The 20,433-nt window shown below is 36.0% G+C and overlaps 1 protein-coding gene across 1 annotated transcript in view; it reads right to left on the bottom strand.

Moving 5' to 3' along the window:
• Positions 1 to 20,433, bottom strand: part of LOC131060196 (uncharacterized) — a 153,906-nt gene that overhangs the window by 92,629 nt on the left and 40,844 nt on the right. Inside the window, exon 6 of the mRNA XM_057993343.2 lies at positions 18,408 to 18,461. Coding sequence (XP_057849326.1) covers positions 18,408 to 18,461 — 54 coding nt within the window. The remainder of the gene's footprint in view (positions 1 to 18,407; positions 18,462 to 20,433) is intronic.

Here is a 20,433-nt window from a genome sequence, read left to right as displayed (position 1 = left end):
TCCTTATCACTAGTCAAAGATTAAGTTTTGAAACAATAAGCAAAATCAGATCAGATTTTAGTTGGGGATCTTTCAAACTGGTCCTCCTATTGCAAAAGTTGATGGACTTGGGAATGGGAGTGGAGGAATAGATAGGTTGGCAAGGAGAACAGGGGCATTCTGAATAATCTTTTCCATGCTCACTACCCTATCATGCTCATCCGGGAAAAGACCTTCATAAGAAGGGTCTTCCAACCTTTTCCTACTTTCAATCTTTTGTACTTTGAAGTACATTGGTCTTCTTGCCTGCACTTCTTCATAAGAATCACAATTCCTCATTAATTCTTCTTTTAGTTCAAACTCATGCTGAACTTTCCCCAATGCCATTGCCCTCTTAGCAAAAGTGTAATACTCTTCCGGGTCAAATTCCCTAGCTCTTAATCCTAGTGGCAAATGAAAAGACATAAGCAACTTAATAGCTTCCTCAAAACCTTTATTTGAATTGATTTCAAAATCACCAATTATTAAACACATGGGCAAGAAGGATCCCTTTTGGCTGGTCCTAAAAGGAGCTGAAGCTTCATACATTTGCCACACAATCTCTAAAGAAGCCAATCTATAGGAAACTATGAATGGTAAAATATGTGACATTCCCTTGAATCCATACACCCTGATGTATGTATATTGCTCATCCAAGTAAAAGTTGGCCCAATTATGGTCAATATTTACTTTGATTTCCTGTTCCTTCCCCTTTGGTCTCAATAAATTCATCACTTGCTTTCTCAACCGAGGAACCTCTATACCACATGCAGCATACACCTTTTTGACAAAATACTGTTCAAACACAAGAGCTTGAGAATGCTGATATCCACTATCCCAAATAGTAGTCCACAACTGGATTGGCATCTTAACACCTTTCTGAACAGTTCTTTTTTTAAGAAAAGGACTCCATACACCAAACTTTTGTCCCTAAAATAATATCATGTGCATCAGCAATGAATACCATTTGAAAGTAATTTTTGAACCACCCCATTGAATTTTTACTAGTGACTCGTGCAATGCATCTGCAACAAATTGGGGGTAATCATAAAACCTGTAATCAGTCTCATTTTGCACATCGCAAGCAAGCAGCATTAACTCCTTGGGCATCATAGGGTCCCCACTATATCCTAATACCTGACAAATTGCATAGTAGGTCAATTCAAAATATTTATAGAACAAATCCACCTTGTATGGGAGCACCTCATTTCTAGCAAACTGGTGCAGGTTATCTCCATACCTAGGTCTATGAATAGGCAACTATTTTCTTCTGAAGAGCCCTTCTGTACCATCATACTCAACCTTTAGGTTTTCCAAATCATAGTTTAAAAACTCGTGGACCTGCCACGGACTCACGAGTCCAGTGACACCACGAGCCGACTCGCCGAGGTTTTGAAAGGCAAGTCCTGGTGAGTCATTTTCAAAGTCTCGCGAGTCATTCTAATGGACTCACGCGAGTCAAATACACAGAATCGCAAGTCAATTAGACGGACTCGCGCGACCCAGTAATGACGCCCAAAAACGTTAAAAAGTGTTTGTTTTTTTCAATTTTTTCATTCATTTGCCTTTCTTTCTTGGTGAAAACAGCTTTGTAGGGTTTGAAGAAGAAGAGCAAAGAAGATTAAATCAACAAAAGAGATCTAGGTAAGGATTTTTCCTCTTTTTTTTTTCATTTCCATGTTTTAAAAATCAAAAAAATCTTGAAAAACAAGGGGATATTTTGCCAAAAAAAATTCTATTTCCTTTCCTAACTTATTTCCTTATATTTTTTTCTAGTTTTTTATTGCTATTTTTCCCAAATGATTCATTATCATTTTTATTGTTGATTTTCCACAAAACCCTGCTGATTTTTTTATTTTTTCATGTTAAATCAGCAATGGCAAGTTCAACTCCAAGGGCAACCCCAAGGCTAGGAAGACAAAGAGATAAAGCATGGAAATATGGGATTCTTAGAAGCAAAAAGGGGGAAGTCACTTGCACCGAATGTACAAAATGGATGACGGATGGAATCAATAGATTAAAATACCACCTTGTACAAATACCTGGATTTGGTGTGGACGAATGCCCCAATACAACTCCTAAGATTATTAGAGAGATGAAGGCCCTTCTTGCTCAACATGATATGCAAAAGGAAGAAAGGCAAAAAACAAAAGAAGCCATGGCAGTTGCAATGAATCCCACATTGTCCACTCCAGCTCCCATTGGTCACACTCGTGGTCATCAGTCACTTTCATCTTTTGGTGACAATGAGGGTGAGGCTAGTGCCACTCTTGTTAGAACAGACCCTAAATGTTTTGTACCACGCAATGTTCCAGGTGCACAACCTTCACTTGAAAGTACAGGATGGAATAAAGAGAAGCATGAACAAGCAAAGATAGCAGCATCAAACTTTTGGTTTTACAATAATATACCTTTCAATGCAGCAAACAATGTGTATTGGGAAGGTTTGGTTAATGCATTAACAGTTGCGGGTAAGGGGTTTAAGACCCCAACAGGTTATGACTTCAGTGGGCCATTGCTAGAGCAATTTGTAAGAAATACACAAGTTGTGGTTGATGATCAAAAAAGATATTGGAAGAGAAAAGGATGCAGCATTTTACCCGATGGATGGACAGATGGACAAAATAGGACTCTTCTCAACTTCTTGGTGGCTTCAAATGGTGCAATGGTATTCATAAAGTCTGTTGATGCCTCAAATGAAATAAAAAATGCAGAGACTTTGTGTAATCTATTGGATGGGGTGGTTCAGGAAGTTGGAGTTGAAAATGTTGTCCAAATTATCACGGACAACGCAGCTGCATATGTATCTGCAAGTAGAATGCTTATAGAGAGGCATCCTACGATTACATGGAGTCCTTGTGCTACACATTGTTTGGACTTGATGCTAGAGGACATTGGGAAGATTACATGGGTAGAGAAGGTGGTTGAAGATGCAAGAAGTGTCACCAAATTCATCTACAACCATACTTGGGTGCTTGCTTTGATGAAGAAACACACAAATGGCAAGGACCTTGTGCAACCAAGAGTGACGCGATTTGCTAGCCACTTCATCACTTTGGAGAGCATTCTTAGTGCCATTCCTCATCTTAAGCAGATGTTTGTGTCTGATGCTTGGTTGGGGTCTGCATATGCCAAAAAACTTGAAGCAGAGAAGATTGTAAGCATTGTTTTTGATGAAGGGTTCAACAAAAGTAGAAAGGAGTTGACTGCAGTAAATAACAAACACAAAAGTAATTTTATACAAGATAATCTATTTGCTGATTTTATTTTTTTGGGGTTAATTCTGTGCTAATTTAAAATTTGTTTTCATTTCTTTAGGTGACAGAACCTTTGGTAAGGGTTCTTCGTATGGTGGATGGAGAGGGCATGCCAATGGGTTTCATTTATGAAGCAATGGATAGGGCCAAATAGGCCATTTCACATTACTATCGTGGAAATACAAGAAAATGTGAAATCCTTTGGCACATCATTGATTGTAGGTGGACAAACCAACTCCACCAACCGATACATGCCTTCGCCTACTTCTTGAACCCGAAGTTCTACTTCTCCGATTCATTTAGGGCTGATGAGGAGGTCATGGCAAGTGTTATTGCATGCATTGATAAGATGACACCTGATGCTGAGTTGAGAGACAAGGTTCTTAAAGAGTTGGAGGTGAGATTTGACATTTGCAATTGCTCTATCTTTAATTATGAATTTGGAAATGTTCATTATTGAATTTGAGTGACACTTTGACTATCTATTTATGAATTTGGAAATGTTCATTGTTCAAGATCTACTGCAATTCCTAGGGTTCATGGGGGCCTATCTAATGTACGGAGCTCAACCTAAGGTGGAGGAAGGAAGAGCCCATTTTTATATCAAATGGTATGATAAACCAAAGTATTTGATTATGTACCGGGTGGCGAATTGAATTTGAGTGACACTTTGACTATCTATTTATGAATTTGGAAATGTTCATTGTTCAAGATCTACAAGAGTGCAAAGGGGAGACTCTTCTCATCACAACTAGCAATTGATAGGAGAGGAAAACAAAAAACAGGTAAAAAATTAACTTAGTTCAATACTGCAAGAAAAAAATTACAAACTTGATTGTTACATTTTTCTCTCAATTCTAATATTTCTAAATGTTTTTTGTCGATTTATGGTGAGAGAATTATGGTGTTGGCACGCCTAATCTTCAAAAGATAGTCGTTCGTGTTTTGTCTCAGCCATGCAGTGCTTCTGGGTGTGAACGAAATTGGAGTGTATTTGAGAGCATTCACACAAAGAAGAGAAATAGATTGACACAAAAGCGGCTCAATGATCTTGTCTTCATTCGGTACAACTTTCGCCTTCGAGTTAGAAAGGTGGAGGGTGTTTCACATGAGGCCATTGACTTGGATGAAATTGATCCATATGGTGATTGGACCGTGAATGAATAAAATGATGGTGATGATGTCCTCCTTACCAAAGAAGAACTTGCAAAAATAGAGAGAGGAGCATCACAAGAAGCAGAAGGAGCAAGATTGGAGGAAATGGAGGAGGATGAAGATGAGGACGAAGATGAGGACTTTCATTTAGAAGAAGAATCGTCTCACCATTTAGATACCACAACACCCACTGCTACTACTTCTAGCTCAAGGCCTGAAAAATTGAACTATATTAGGAGAAGTGAAAAGAGGAAGATGTAGTCTTCTCTTTAGTTTGTTTATTGTTGTTTTCACATTTGGAGTTGGACATATCATTATATGTAATTTTGTAAACATTTATAAACTTATGCTGCTATTATACATTTTAGAGTTTGAAACTATGAGTAATGTGTATGATTCTATGAGTATGAATGATGAAATTTCAAATATTGAGTGTTTGGAGATCACATGACATGTGTAATGTTTCAATTATGGCTCTTATGTTCTCTAAATGCATTAATTTCTTTATGCTTTTTTGTAAAACTACGGTTTTTTTTTTTGGCAGTCTTTCACGAATCCAAGTCCGAGTCCAATTTTTGGGTTTGCCGAGTCCGTGGCAAGTCTGAGTTTTAAAACTTTGTTCCAAATCAATCTTTGTATCACAATCTCTACAGTCTTCTAGGCCAAATACCTCCAGTATTGTATCTTTGTTGATGACTAACAACCTTCCATTTATGGCCCTAATGTATTGGCCTTCAGCGTTGTAACATTTTGCTAAAACCTTGATTAAGTCTACATTGAGAAAAACATTAGGAACGACTAATCTAGCCAGTCCTAATCTCCATGGATTGCACTCAGGAATTGCAGAACCGACTTCATATAAAAACATTTAAAAATATGGTGCCCTCTAATTTTAAAATAAGTTTCCCTACAATCAGATTCCTTATCAACAAACCTCAAAACACCAGCCCCTGTCTTAGGTCTATAAGATGACCCGGGCAATTGAGCAATTAGGTCATCATGAAGGCTTTTATCTTTATTTTGTCTCTTGGCTTTGAGTTCTACAGACTGTGAGCTTTTCGAAGGGGTAAACATTTCCCAAATTGACTCAAGATTACCCTAGACCCTGACAATACTTCAACTAGGGATACACTTGATTCCTTTATCAAGCTCTTCGAAGAAAAACTAAAGAGATGGTTAACAGAACTTACTAAATTTTGCCTACGTTCTTTGATCTTTATGGCTGTTGGACACCTTCACGACCTAGTTTCTCAATTCCACACCAAACCCTTTCAATAATTCGTGATCAAAATTGTTCAAACTCAAACTAACCAACCCTTTTTTCATAAATGAAATTCGTGTGAATAATTGTGGCACAAACGGGGTTTACACAAGTTTAAATATGCACCGTCGATCTCAGGAAATTGATGGCAAGCGGTGAAATTCAAATGTCCATAACCGAGGAAGTTGTCAGTCACGTCACTTGTTTTGTCACTTTATTTCATTCCCTCAGCGCTCGTCAGGATCACGAAAGCTATTTTGGCGAGGCCCGAGCTGACATGTTGGATCCTACTTGGCCACCAACATTCCGCTCACTCTTCCTTTTCTCGGGACTCATTGAAGTGGAGAAAACACATTCTTCGAGTTCCGAGTATCCTTTTGCTATAGCCGCAATATCTTTCTCGGATACTCATTGAACATAGAACACAACACTCACTGAGTCCCGAGTTAACGATTCAAGTATGTGTTGTCCGCCACATCAGTCAACAGCTCAGCACAAACACAATCTCTCTATTGATCGAGGCCCACCTTAGGATAATCGAGGCACATGACCAATTATAAACCCTTTAAGTAACATGCAGAGGGGACCAAAACCTAATCGACCTAGAACACAGGAAGACCATGACCAAAGCAATGCAGGCCAAAATAATTTCCCATTAAAACCATGACCGGTAAGGCTATTTTCAAAAAGAAGCGGCTTAAACAATTTTAAAAACAGCGGGAAAACCTAAATCTAATCCAAATGAAAGAATTTGCCCAAAGCAGTCCTAACATATACCTTATTAGATATCATAGATTTCCACATCTCATTATCATCTCTCAAGCATTTGAATTCTTTCTTGAATGACTTAGTTTGTTTACCCCATGTAGCTTTCTCAAAATTTAGCTCGCTATGTGGCTGGAAAGAAACTCAACCAATGTCGTTGACCCATCTACCCGTTTGCAATCCATATGGTAACGCACGTACTAAATTGCAAAACAAGATCTTCAAATCTATCCCCAATAAACTTTGGTAATATTTGTTCCATGTTTGCCCTCTCGGGTAAATGGTTAAATGCAAAAAGTAAATGCACAGAACATAACGGAAATACATTAAATAACCAGTCTCTGTATTAATTCAACAGTCCATGTACATCAAGTGCTTATAACATTACATTTGACACGACTATCATGATCCACTTCGAAGGAAAGGTAAGCAATATATAATACCCGAAGGGGTGCGACCAACCGTCGCGTCCAATTGCCCTTCGGGACGATTAACTAACTGACCGCCGTAACTCATTATTACCGACGACAACATAAACATAATATGACAACATAACATAATGATTATTCCCGGCAACATTCCATAGGAGATAAAGTAGGTGGATAACCCATTGAATTTATCTAAAGTGACCCTCCAAATATAGTCCTCTAGAAGGTCACTGTTGGGCATTCCTCACTCATATTGAACATGTCCCTATACTCAACCCTTCCTTTAGCAGTCATACAAACTCTATTCTAGTAAAATTAAATTCCCCCTTCAATATTACTCCCTCCTATCGCTTCAGCTTGCCCTCACATTACTAGTTGTGGATCTTCAATTAGTACTTCTTTTGTTCCACTTTTATTTCTTTCATAAGCAATGTATTCCTCTTTTGTGTACACTGTAGACATTAGTGTTTCAACTCTTCCTCAAAGTCAAGGATTCCTTCTAAGGGAAAAGAAAAGGCTCCATCAAATCTTTTATGTTACTCAATCTGCAAGATCTACACTTCCTTCCTCTTAAAGGGACATTTGCTAAGTGTATCTTCTCCAATTCTGCACTTGCAGTTGGCATATGGTGTTCTAGTAGAGATTAAGCCCTTCCTCAATTTCAGCTAAAGCTCCTACCCATGCTTCAATGTTGGCTAACATTCCATAAATGTGGCCTTGATTTCCTATCAGAGGCAACTTTTCAGAGTCCTTATCTTATTTCTTGTTGTTCTAGTAACTAGATAGATAGTTGCTTAGTTTGTTCCACTCCCTCACCACTTTGTATTTTTTTTCATGCCTTTGTTTGGAATCAACTGCACTTAATTAATTGAGGTTTGGCATCATTCCTTTGATCTTTCTTCTTCACAATGACCCCTTTCCTCATACTGTTGTAAGATTTCTTCATCAAAAGCTATTGGCTAACATTTCCTTTAAACTACTGTTTGTTTACACTTATACAGTCATTAACAACAAAAAATAAGAACTTACGACTAATGCCAACAAAACATTAATAAACCGATAGTCTACATCAGAAAAATCTATATGTTAAATTGTAGAAGTGTGCCTTCTTCCAAAGTGAGTTCCACTCTCTTTCAAATGTATTTCAATTAACCCAAAAAAGATTTGGACTATAATTAACTTATTAAAAGTCCTTCTATAAATTTTGTAAATATGAGAGGCTTCCTAGGACCTATAATGGTTACTACCAACGGTTCATGGTAAACTTATATGGTCACAACCACAATCATTGCTTGGAAAAAGAAAGATGAGAATTTTAATGTAATTAGAGGTGTACAATGCATATCGGATGTTTAAGCACAAGATCTCCTACTTTGTAAAAGCCTAGGCGAAACAAGATTGTGGTATGGCTAAAGGATCTAGAAGGATCTTTAACTTGGGAGAGGAGAGTGAATGCATGCAAATGTTGTAAGCTTGTAAGATCTTGCATTCGCTATCCAACCATGCAGTTATCGAGGAGATGCAGCAAATGAGGTGAGGAAATTGGAAACTTAACAAAGAAGCCCAAAGAAGATGAAGCACTAACTTTTGTACACTAGCACAAAGAAGCTGGATTAGGTAAGCAAAGATGCACCACCAACTTGACCCATTACATACTACAAGCGAAGACTCCAACAACTCACCCCACTGATTTCTCACTTCCATCTTATGAATTATAGTTGACAGGGCAAGCATTAAGTAGTTGTCAATTAAGAGTGCCAAGTGGGATTTTGTGTCCAATCTATTCTTGTAGGATGTGTCAAGTCACACAATATGGTGTACAATTAGTTAAAGAAGGATGTTGTCACCCTTTTGTAACAACTCACCACTGAAAAAAAAATTGATAGTTTTTTTACACTACTTTCATGGAACAATTATGACAAACAGTTTACATGCATGTGTAGGGAATGTTTCTGTTTGGAACTGATTTAATTATCCTCAACCTAGAACCAAATGCATTGCATAATTTAAATTCATGGAGACCATTCTTGGACAAGAACAGAAAATAATATATCTTAATTTGACAATCTGCTGGTACAGGAAAACATATGAAATATCATTAATTTTCTGACCTTAAAGATTACACAGCAAATGAATTGCGTCAGCATGCTTCAAAAACTCCAGAGCTCCACCAGATAGACTGTCACGTTTCCAAAATTGCCTCCACTCACACATTGCAGATGGAATGATCTTCACACTTCGGGAATCTCTTAACAGCAGCAAAGACACTGAAAGAAAGACCTCATTTCCTCTACAGATGACAATCGACCTTCCCACAAGCCTACACTTGCAAGCAAGTGTATGATGCTTCACGCCAGCCTTAAGAGAAGTCAGCCAGCTAAGAAATTGCCCAGATTTAACTCCATTTCAACTGGGTAAAGGTCTTCAAATCCCAGGCCAGTCACCTTCATTTTGCCCCTCAACCCTAAATATTTAATGCAAAATACTTTCAACCTGTTCAATTTCAGTCATACGCCCAGTTTGATGTGATTAGGGAGACTAGCATGAATTAATCAGTTACTGGCAAACCCTTGCCGACAGTTTAAAGTCTGATAAGCATTTCAATCTACTCCAAAACCCCTACATTCAGCAACCTGAATCAATTCTACGCCTCAATTAACTTTCATCACCCAGCTACAAATGTTCTTTCATTCGCCCAAGCAAAAAGGCTACAAACTCCATTCCCAGATAAGAGGAACCCAATGTCAACCATCACAACCAATCACTGCATACACTCTGAAAACTGAAAAGGAACCTGCATTTAAAATACCTTGAAGATCCTCCTAATTTTTTATAAATCAAAAACCTATAACTTCAAACACCCCTCCAAATCAATTCTGGAATCACCACAAATAAGCACCAGCATATAGACTCTGGATGAGCCTGTCAACAAACACCCAGGGAAGATCTCGAACCACCATGGATCCTATTCTCCATTAAGTTTTTCGTCTTCAAGAAGTTCTTGGAAAAAACCCCAGCAGCGTACTCTTCACACTAACTTTCACACATAATCAAATGAGCTCAAAAAGACCCCTTTTATATTTCTCCAAATCCAAACGCACCTTTATGAAGTCTAATGTTTGATAAAATAAAATATTTCCCTTTTCCTCGACATGATTCCATGAAAGCCAAAGTCACTTTCAAAATATCATATAAACACTTAAGTCTATTATAAAATCAAAACATTATAACCTAAGTATTTATCTAAAATAAACCATCTAAGTTGTGGAAAACATGGCCAAGCTACCGGATGTACAAACTGAGAAAGCCAAAGTGAAACCGGTGCCACAGGATGATCAATGTGGAAACAGTTACTAAAAATCAGTGTTCCACCGGCGTTGGGGACGGGGGACAGGGGGACGCGGGGATGGGTTTCCGTGACGGGGGACCAAGGGCCTAAGCTTGGGGACGGCGGCGGGGGGTGGTGGGGTGGTGGTGCTGATATGGTTATACATATACATATAGTACTTGAAAAACTAGTTTTGAAAAGATGTATGACAGTATAACAGTATAAGTATTACATTTCAAATGAAACTATAGGAAATTTGAAATACTAAATCTAAATACCAAGATTTCTTCAATGCTAATTGCTACTTGCTAAATAAAATTTGACAAATGAAATTGTCAAATTGGAGATTTCTATTATATCGAAAAAGGAAAATATGAATATCTTATGCCATTGCAAAATAATAAAAAAGATGATTACATGATTCATCATTACAATGAGTAGCCAAATACAAATACTAATAGCAATAGCATTACAAAAGAGACTAGAGTCAAAGACAAAATGACAAAACTCACTTTTTTTTTTTAAATTAATTTTAAACATTGCATATACGTGGGGGTGACGGGAGACGTCTAGGCGTCTCCCCATCCCTCAAGAGAGGTCTGCACGTCTCTCGAGGGACAAGGAGATGCCCAGACGTCTCCCAAGGAGACGTGGAGACATGGAGATGCTTGGGAGACGTGGAGATGTCTCCCAGTCTCCGGCGACGCTTGGGTGGCGGTGGTAGGACGGCGGGGGACGTCGCGTCCCCGTCCCCCCGTCCCAGAGATGTCCCCGTCTCTGAGACGCGACCAGAAAGGGGGGGACGCGTCCCCGTGGAACACTGCTAAAAATAGCTCTCGAGGGACAAGGAGATGCCTAGACGTCTCCCAAGGAGACGTGGAGACATGGAGACGCTTGGGAGACGTGGAGATGTCTCCCCGTCTCCGGCGATGCTTGGGTGGCGGTGGTAGGACGGCGGGGGACGTCGTGTCCCCGTCCCCCCGTCCCAGAGATGTCCCCGTCTCTGAGACGCGGCCAGAAAGGGGGGGACGCGTCCCCGTGGAACACTGCTAAAAATAGCCATGGGCTCCAAGAAGTGAGGAGCACAAACCAAATGGCAAAAAAATCTTTAAAAGCATCACCGTGAATCTCACCGACAACAAAGCTCAATGCCATAAATAGAAATGCCAAAGAAATTGAACTCCAACTGCTCCAAAAATAGTACCCACATTATCCTATGGGAACTTGAGGAATAGGCTAATGGTCATGAAACTGACTAGGCTTAGAGAAAGAACATTACACCTTTCCAAAAAACAAGGTGAGAAATGATAGAGCCCTAAAGATTATTGTTTGCATAAATGACTAAAAACTAAAAACGGCTTAGGTGGACGATTAGTTTGATGTTGAGCAAATGTAAAATTACTCACGTAATCCAACTTTGTAGCCAACCCAATTCCAACTTCCAATTGATGAATCAATAGAGTTGAGTAATGAGAATATATAGTTCAAGAATTATTGAGAGAGTCAAAGGTCTACATGCAAGCTATGTTACCGATTTATCCCAACAACCTCCCTTGCTCAACTATGATTTGCTCCAAATCCTACTCCAGGTCAAATGTAGGCAAGGGTGCAAGAAAAGGTTGATACTTCGTTTGTGGGTTCATCCCCAAAGAACCCACATTGAATCCATGACAAATTCAGCAATGAATTTCTCTATTTTTTTGTCAAAAACAAATTGCATTTTGCAAGGCTTGTCTATTTTCCTCATCATGGAGCTATGGGACAATGTTCCTACACAAATCCCCAAAATATATAATGACAACAAATTGAGTAACAAATATAATCACAACATTGGGTTTTTACCTCATCTTCAACCCTTGCATTTTACAATTCAAAGTCAATCTTGATGGACCCAAACTGTTGATGATTTAAATAAAATTTGACAGCACCAAGCATTTACGAAATTTAATATAATCAAAACATTTATTATACCTTTAATAACAGGCACTACACATCTTTATATAATTGTATTTTAATATGTATAATGCCTTAACGTAATGTTAGCACCCTAATATTGTTTTTTTCATTTTAATATATACATGAAAAGTAACCAATTAGCACACTATATTATGATTACAATGTAATGTTAATTAATTTGTACAATTAACAATGTATTAATGTTATTATTCGTTATTTATGATTTATAGGATATTATATTAATTTTATTATTATTGTATAAAGTCCATGACTATTTCCGTACACAAAATATTAGGAAATATCAAATATGCATATTGCCTTTAATATTCCTGATTTAAGCCACAAATATATGTACATATTTACTATTTTTATATGTTTTTATATGGATGAACCCAAAACAAACCCAACCTCAATTTTTTTTATTTTTTTTTACTAAATCAGTATCAAGATCAATAATTTAGTGTGTAAATAATGATACCTACAGTAAGCTAGGAACGTGATGGATGAGGTAGGTGTGTCTCATCGACAGCTAGGGAAAAGGTGTCAATAACATGTCCATATAGCCCTACACATATTAGGATGACCACTTACAAATCATTATTAACATATAGCATTGAACTTACATCTTTAACTCATATTGAAACGCAAGGAATATACCACATTCTTTAACCCAGAAATAGATTAGCTCAAAAGAACAATATTGCTACTGGAATGCAAACAGAGGCTGAAAACTCAAATAGCAAAGTGACAAAGTTTATTGAAAATTTTCATTTTGAAGCAAACAATATGTAAGGCCTTCCCCAAACCAAGCTTTGATTTACTTAGTTGACCATGTTTGACCTATTAATAAATGCTTTATAATTCAATAGAATGGACTGTGTTAGGCAGATAGGTTTGTGAGAAAAATAATTGAACCAAGTTATAGAGTTATCGCACCTAGTGGTGTACTTTTGATGTGTTATGAAGTTGAAACCCTAAAAGACCCATTGATTTGATAATCTTGATTTAACGTATGTCAGCTATGTCTGGATGTAGAACTTATATGATTCTGTGATTGGGTAACATTTATGAATGTGGATGCTTCATTTATATGCTTTATAGATACAGAACTCTAGATGATCCTAGAATAGGATAAATTTGAGAGGAGGTATGTCATTATTGGATTTGCAGGACTTTACTATGATGATAGGAATAGGAATGCATGTTTTAATGAATGGATAAAAATTATGTGAATGACAATAACTGTTATGTGGAGTTATTTGGATGAAATATGTATTGGTTGATAAATGTATATTGTATGCTGAGTGGTTGTAGTGCATTATTATTCAGGTGTTTTATATTATATTATTTGGAAAGTACTAATGTGTAAATTGAGTTGCGCAGGAATTATCCATGTGACCATGGAAATATTACGGAGAACCAAACCTAGACTTATGTATGTTCGTAAGCCAGGGGTTGTCTATTTGGAGAGACAACACCCCGTTTGTGTTGTATTTTATTTGTAACAGTATATGCTGCATGAGTGTTAAGTGTTATTTAAATTTAATGTGTAAAACCCACAAGAGACGATTTCATGTTTTAATTTGTAAAAGTGTTTTATTTGTGTCACTTGACACGTGTGGATTTAAATTTAAATGTTTTATTTTTGTCTCTTGGTGGGAAAGTGTTTAACTATAGTTTTTTTTATAAATAATATAACGTGTTGTCATAAATGCTTTGGGAAAAGAATCTTTGGAGAGGTCAACATATGTTTGACCCGAAAATAAACTTTAGAGGGTTTTAAAATGGGTTAAATGAACACCTAGGGGTAGTTTAATAGGGTTTCCTAAAGCCCATAAGGTATACCTAGGGGTTAGGGGTAATTTTAGGCAAGTTTCTACTTTTAAATGATCTTTTTGACGCTTTAAAAATTGGCTTTTTTGAGTTGTGCGAAAATTGAAAATTAGAAGTTTAAATTTAATTGAGATTTTTCCTATTCGAATGGGAGTCTTTTTCCCATTTTGCTTTACTTTCCTTTTTGGTTTTTAGAAACTTGTGAGAACTCAGAGAATGAGCTTCTTAAGCAAGAATTGAAAAAAATTGAGGGTAATCACCCACTCTCCATTTTTGGAGACAAGAGAATTTTGTAAAGAAAAGATAGAATATTGGTTTTTGAGAATTTTAGTTAAGGGTAGAAAGAGAAGAACCGTGGAATTGGGCTGCTCATCCTCAACAAAATTAGACTACCTTTTGGGCAGATTAAGGTTGGTCGTATTCATCATATAATGGATTTCTTATTGTATGTGTTTGTAAGTAATGTTGTGAAAAAGAGAATTGTTTCCGTGCATGATCTTTTGGAAATTTATTTGGTATTTTGTTTTATACTTTGTTTTGTGTTTGGGAGTAATCAAGATCTCCTACTCTTGGGAGAGAGGAGGATCTTGTGGGTGGTAGAAGTGACAGCCCTCGAGTGAGAGACTCTCGTTATGAGAGCGATCACAAGGGAATTTGTGTGACCCTTGCTGCATGGCTTGTTTATGCATTGGGGGTCATAAGGAGGGAAATAAGGCATGAATGCCTTGGGGGGGCATAAGGAATAAAGGGCTGATTATGTTATACTTGATGTATTTTGTTTGCCATGAGGTGGCTATCTATTTGGCCATACTTGCAGTCTCCTCAGGGTACTTGGTCCACTACCACCCTTGAAAAGACATCACCAATGTGTGGTGCAGTGTAGCCTAGGTTGGGGTTGTGTTTGAGTTGTATATTTTTCTGTCTTTTGTGTTTGCATGTTTGTTGCCTGTCTAGGGCTTGGTTCTCCGAGCTCGGGGGTGGCTACTAGTTAGCCTAGGCTGGGAGGTGAGCACTCCATGGTCATAGCCTATGTTTTATTTGCAGGTTGTTGGAAGAAAAGAAAAAGGACAAGTAAAGATTGCGGGTTTCAGAAAATATTTGGGAATTGGAATGTTTATGTTTTTAAGTTGCAACATTGTAATAGAAAAATTATGTCGTATCTATTTTTTTGAAAAGAGAGGTATCAAATGTTTGTGAGAGCCTCATTTAATAGAAATGAGAGATCCATTAGTATTGAAGGTTTACTTCATATTTTAATGTACCTTAAAGAGATGAAATATTGTTTTATGCTATACAAAAGAAATGAGTCTGGATTTAGCTCCTAAAGTTTTTCTATACTTTAATAATTGCAGGTTATACAATATTTAGGAAAGAAAAATGAAATTTATTTTACCCCTTTATGCATATGAAATAGATTAAGGAAATAAAGAAATGATTTAATGATTGCATGCATGTTGTTTTCGAATATGAAAGTTCCAATTTAATTCCTATTGCATGGCTAAGTTTAAAAGATTCTAGATAAATTAAGTTGCAGAAATTAAAATCGCATATGTATTTGCAGGAATTTAAGTCTGGAAATTTAATAGTCTATCTAGTTTAATAATCACATGTGTGTAGTTGCTGTTAAAATTTTCGTACTCTATTATTTATCTTTTTGCAGAAAATAAAATCTATACTATTCTTAGTGAATTTAATTCTGATAGTTACCTTATTTTTGGCAGAAAGTAAAACTATATTTAGATAAATCTAAATTATTTAGCCTATTTTTGAATAAAGCAACAAGGTTAGCAAAGAAAGAAATAATTTAAGTGCATTCAAACTATGCTTATTTAAGTTTATATCTTGAATATATGTATATAAACAGAAAGTATATATATACATATATTTATGTATATTCATTTTTTTTTTTAAAAACATATTTGTATATATAATGCAAAGATATATATATATATATATATATATATAAAACTTATAAAAAATATATATATAAAAAAAATAATAATAATAAATAAATAAATAAATTTAAAAAAATGGGGTTTCGAGCGAAGGGCCAAAACCCACTGTGTGTGCACACAGTGGGCGGCGCCAACGCCGACACTGTGTGAACACACAGTGAGCAGCCCATGGACCGCCACTATGTGGGCACACAGTGAGCGGCGCTCGCGCCGCCACTGTGTGAACACACAGTGGACGGCCAGCAGACCGCCACTGTGTGGGCACACAATGGGCGGCGCCCGCGCCACCACTGTGTGCGCACACAGTGGCGGCCGGGTAAAACCCCCGCGCCACTGCCTCTCCCCTTTAAAAAAATAAAGTTCAGCCGCTCCTCCATGGGTTTCGATTTTGATCGGCCCTGCAATGCGAGAAACTCAAAGTAAAACCCTGGCCCGGGTAGGGCTAGGGTAACATGAGAAAAAAAGAGTTTTTTTTTTTTTGAAGAATATATAGGGTAGTTTATAATTTACATCTTAAGTTAGGGTTGCATGCATATTTTATAAAGCTAAAACAAAAAAATAAATAAATAAATATTTTAATATATATATATATATATATATTGCAATATATTTATAGAATTTGAAAATATGGATGAATAGGGCAATTTTTAGTCTAAATACTTTTATAAACTTTTATATGCTTTTGAGAATCAAATGGGCATATTTTAAAAAGATGTATAAATTTTAAATGTTCTGGAGTTCAATCTTATGAAAGATTTGGATGAATTTGGTAAATTAATTTTGGAGATCTAATTGGATTTTCATAAATAGATGGAATTATTAAATAAAGTAATTAAATAATTAATATAAGAGGATAGTGTAGGGGCGTAAAGATTAATCCCTCTAAGCGGACTAAACCTTGTGAACCCTATTAACCCAAGAGGGAACTTTTATTAGGTAAAATTAATCATCTCATTGATGATTGGCACTTTAATTGTAACGGCTCCATTTGATAATATTAACGCAATTAAATAGGTTTTAGTATTGATTTCTTAGAAGCCAATTTCTTGTAAAAATTAAGTATTAAGGAGGAACGTAATTACAGGATGGAGGAAAAATTGATATGTAATTAATATAGAACCAAGTAAATTATGTTAATGTCTAGTTAAGAGAAATGGTTTGATTTATGTTCTAATATTCGCAAACGAAATGATAAAGACTTTGGAATGAATTTTAATATTCCCTTATAAATTTTATTCGCCCCACTTGATATTAGGAACTATCGTAAATTGTTATGATGGTAATTAATATCAATTAATAATTTGTTAGAACCACATGTTAAGTTGTCACAACTATTTAAAGCGAATGAATGCATGTAATTATGTGTTTTAAAAAAAAATTGTCGGTTGTGTTTTGCCCTAAATTTTGGGCATGACACAATATAATACATGAAAGAGAAGGACAAGAATAGATCACAGCAATAAGAAATGCAGAAACTACTACCAACACAATATGATGACAGCTATACAAAATCATTTCCATGATGAAAATGTAATATGCTCCCCTAAGAAATATGAAACGGTGTTCCCTGGGTATTGTACCCCAGGGTTAGAAAAGTACCCCATGCATCCCAATATCCCTGAGATATTAGGAAAGCTAAAGATGTCTGCAGCATCTTAGGAAAAGGGGCATCCCAACAAATGTAACACTAAAACGAGGATATTACTTTACTAGGGGAATGCATCAGTGCCTTTGGCAAAGGAAAAGCAAATATCCTAAAAGAAAAACACATATTTTAGACAGACTATAACTGATAAATCATCACTCAAAGAAATCATTAAGGTCAAAGCCACAACATATAAATTGTATCTCCCACATCAAGGGAAACATAAAACCAATTCTCAATGCAGACATTAAACATAATGTCAAATTAATGGTGAGTGCTTAAAGTACATCTTTCATGAAAATGTCAACCAAGAGTAGGTTCTTCTTTCCAGGCGTGAGATAGTTCCTCACAATCGATTAGGATTGTATGAATGAAATATGGGTTGGTTAAATACAAACCAATCAACAATTATCAGTCTAAACAATTTTATGTTTCTTGAAACTTTACAATGATCAATATGTTTGCTTGTTATTAATACATTCTTTCGTAAACTGCAAACTGCGATTAAAGAATTTTCATGAGTGTGCATGCCATGTTCACAGAAATCACAAATTGCAAGAATAAGGTAGTATTAGCTGCATGCCAGAAGTCCACTGATTAACACAGTTGCCTACCCCACACTAAGGAAGAAAGAATAAATGGAACAGAAAACATTTGAAATCATTTAGTAAAGACATTACTGCCCATATTGTTGATGATAGCATTTTTTATTCAACAGATGCAAAAACAATTTGTTTGACTCCATAATTGGAGTAATTAGAAGAAATAATTTATCTTCATCGACAATAGTGAACCATAGGAGTTACCTGATATAAAATTTCCCTTCTTTTCACATTTCCAATATAAGCTTCAAGAAACTCCTACATGTAAAAGAAAACCATAAAAATGAGGCAGTAAAAGTCATTTCTATTAGACATAAAAGATTAAGTCAGAATGATTGTAAAAGAATAATAAAGACCATTTCAGTAGGAAACTTGGAAACACATTTTTGCATACTGAAATCGATGAGATATCCAATTCATTCAAATATACATCAATAACAAAAGTATTCATAAAATGAACTTATACAACACATAATAACTCTCTTACCCCAAGATTTTAATAAAAGGGGATGAGGAAAAGTAACAAGGGATAGGGTTTAGTGACAAGGAGAAGACTCCCTCCAGAATGTGGGAAAGAATTAAATATTAGTCATAAGTATGCAATAAATATTTAGAATTAACAAAATGAAAGAAACGTTAATGCAAATATATAGGCATGCACCGTGTCATTTTTTTTATTGACTGGAATAAATATATCATGAATCATGATACATCATATTCATAAATTACATTCCAAAATTTATAAATTGTAATAAAATTCATCTCGTTCTCATTAAAATGATGAATATATAAAGGAATCATCATATTCATTCACATGGGACACCAAAAAATACACCATTCCTACATGTAGAAATTCAAAGAAATGCACACTATCTTTTGTTCAAAAGACAAGACAAAATTGCTTTGGCCTCACTAGCTTGATCAACACTAACCCTTTGAATCATTTACAAGGGATGCAAGATAGACCCAAGTCAATACCGAAAAGCATTGAAATAACGCCCAATATTCAAGTCACCAAATTTAAATTTCAACTTTCACACGTCCTTTCGTTCGCCATTTGAGCGAACCTATTACACATTTCATGTGACATGTTGCTATGTCGTGGTGTTTAAAGCCATCATTCTGCACTTAATTTCATATAGTGGATTGTTAACACATACAATTCTAAAGAGAATTACAGATACCAAACCAGCATCACCATCATATCTAGGACATCTACATATCTGCATATGTTTTTATATTTAACATTGTCACTAATTGATCTATGAATGGTTTTGATCATATTTAGTTCCAATATTTTCCTCCTCTTTGGGAGCATTCAATACTATATAATCAAGTCAAATTGAACATGATAGGCTCTACCTCGTCAGCATGTAAAGAATTTTGGATTTCCTAATTCCGTAGCTCAACTTGTTGGTCCCTATAGGTACTTTAGAATCTTATCTATAAGTCGATGATAACTTCTATTTGTATATACTTCTACACCCTCTTAAAGGTTAGCTTCTTATTCCTAACAGCACAATTGATAAAGCTATCAGTGAACTGATTTCTCTCAACAGTTGGTATGCTGAAAATATGTAATATTCGGTGGATGCCAAACTGATGAGTATATGGGACTCCCTCTTCCTATATTTTCCATCATCAAACAGGTTTTTGTAGTCAGCAATTAATCTAGATCCATAACAACTAAGTATATGTTAAAAGCATGAAGAAAACTTCCCTTAAATTGCTTACACAAAGAATATAGTATAGATGCATCCTTAACTAAGTTAATGTCCAAAACCAAGTCATTGAACTTCCATAACCTAAAACATGTGTTAAATAACCCCTATACCTGCTCCTATCTTGTGCGTATGAAGACCAGTCAATGATGAACATGTTTGCAGAGGACGCCATACCCTTATATATGTTTGTGCAAACATAAGTTTAAAAATCTTGTCTGGGGGCTCTCGGATTGGCTTCTTCAATTAAACCAATATCCTTTCAATATTGGCTGCATCATTAATTGATTGAATTCCAAAGCCCACTAAACGGCTCATTATCCATTCTATTAGGTTTCTTTGAAATCATACAATTTGTTTGACTTTGTTCATGATTTTCGAAGGCCGACTCAGACATCATTTTGAGCAATGTGATTTCTTAATACTTAATACCCATTTTTTAAGTTATCATCACGTGTAATGCTCTCTCCTTAAAAATAAATTAAGGTTAAACCCTCCAAATCATTTGG

This window comes from Cryptomeria japonica, chromosome 3 (genome assembly GCF_030272615.1).
Source record: "Cryptomeria japonica chromosome 3, Sugi_1.0, whole genome shotgun sequence".
Lineage (NCBI taxonomy): Eukaryota > Viridiplantae > Streptophyta > Pinopsida > Cupressales > Cupressaceae > Cryptomeria > Cryptomeria japonica.
Note: the sequence above shows the minus strand (reverse complement) of the source record. Positions and strands in the feature narration are given on the sequence as shown.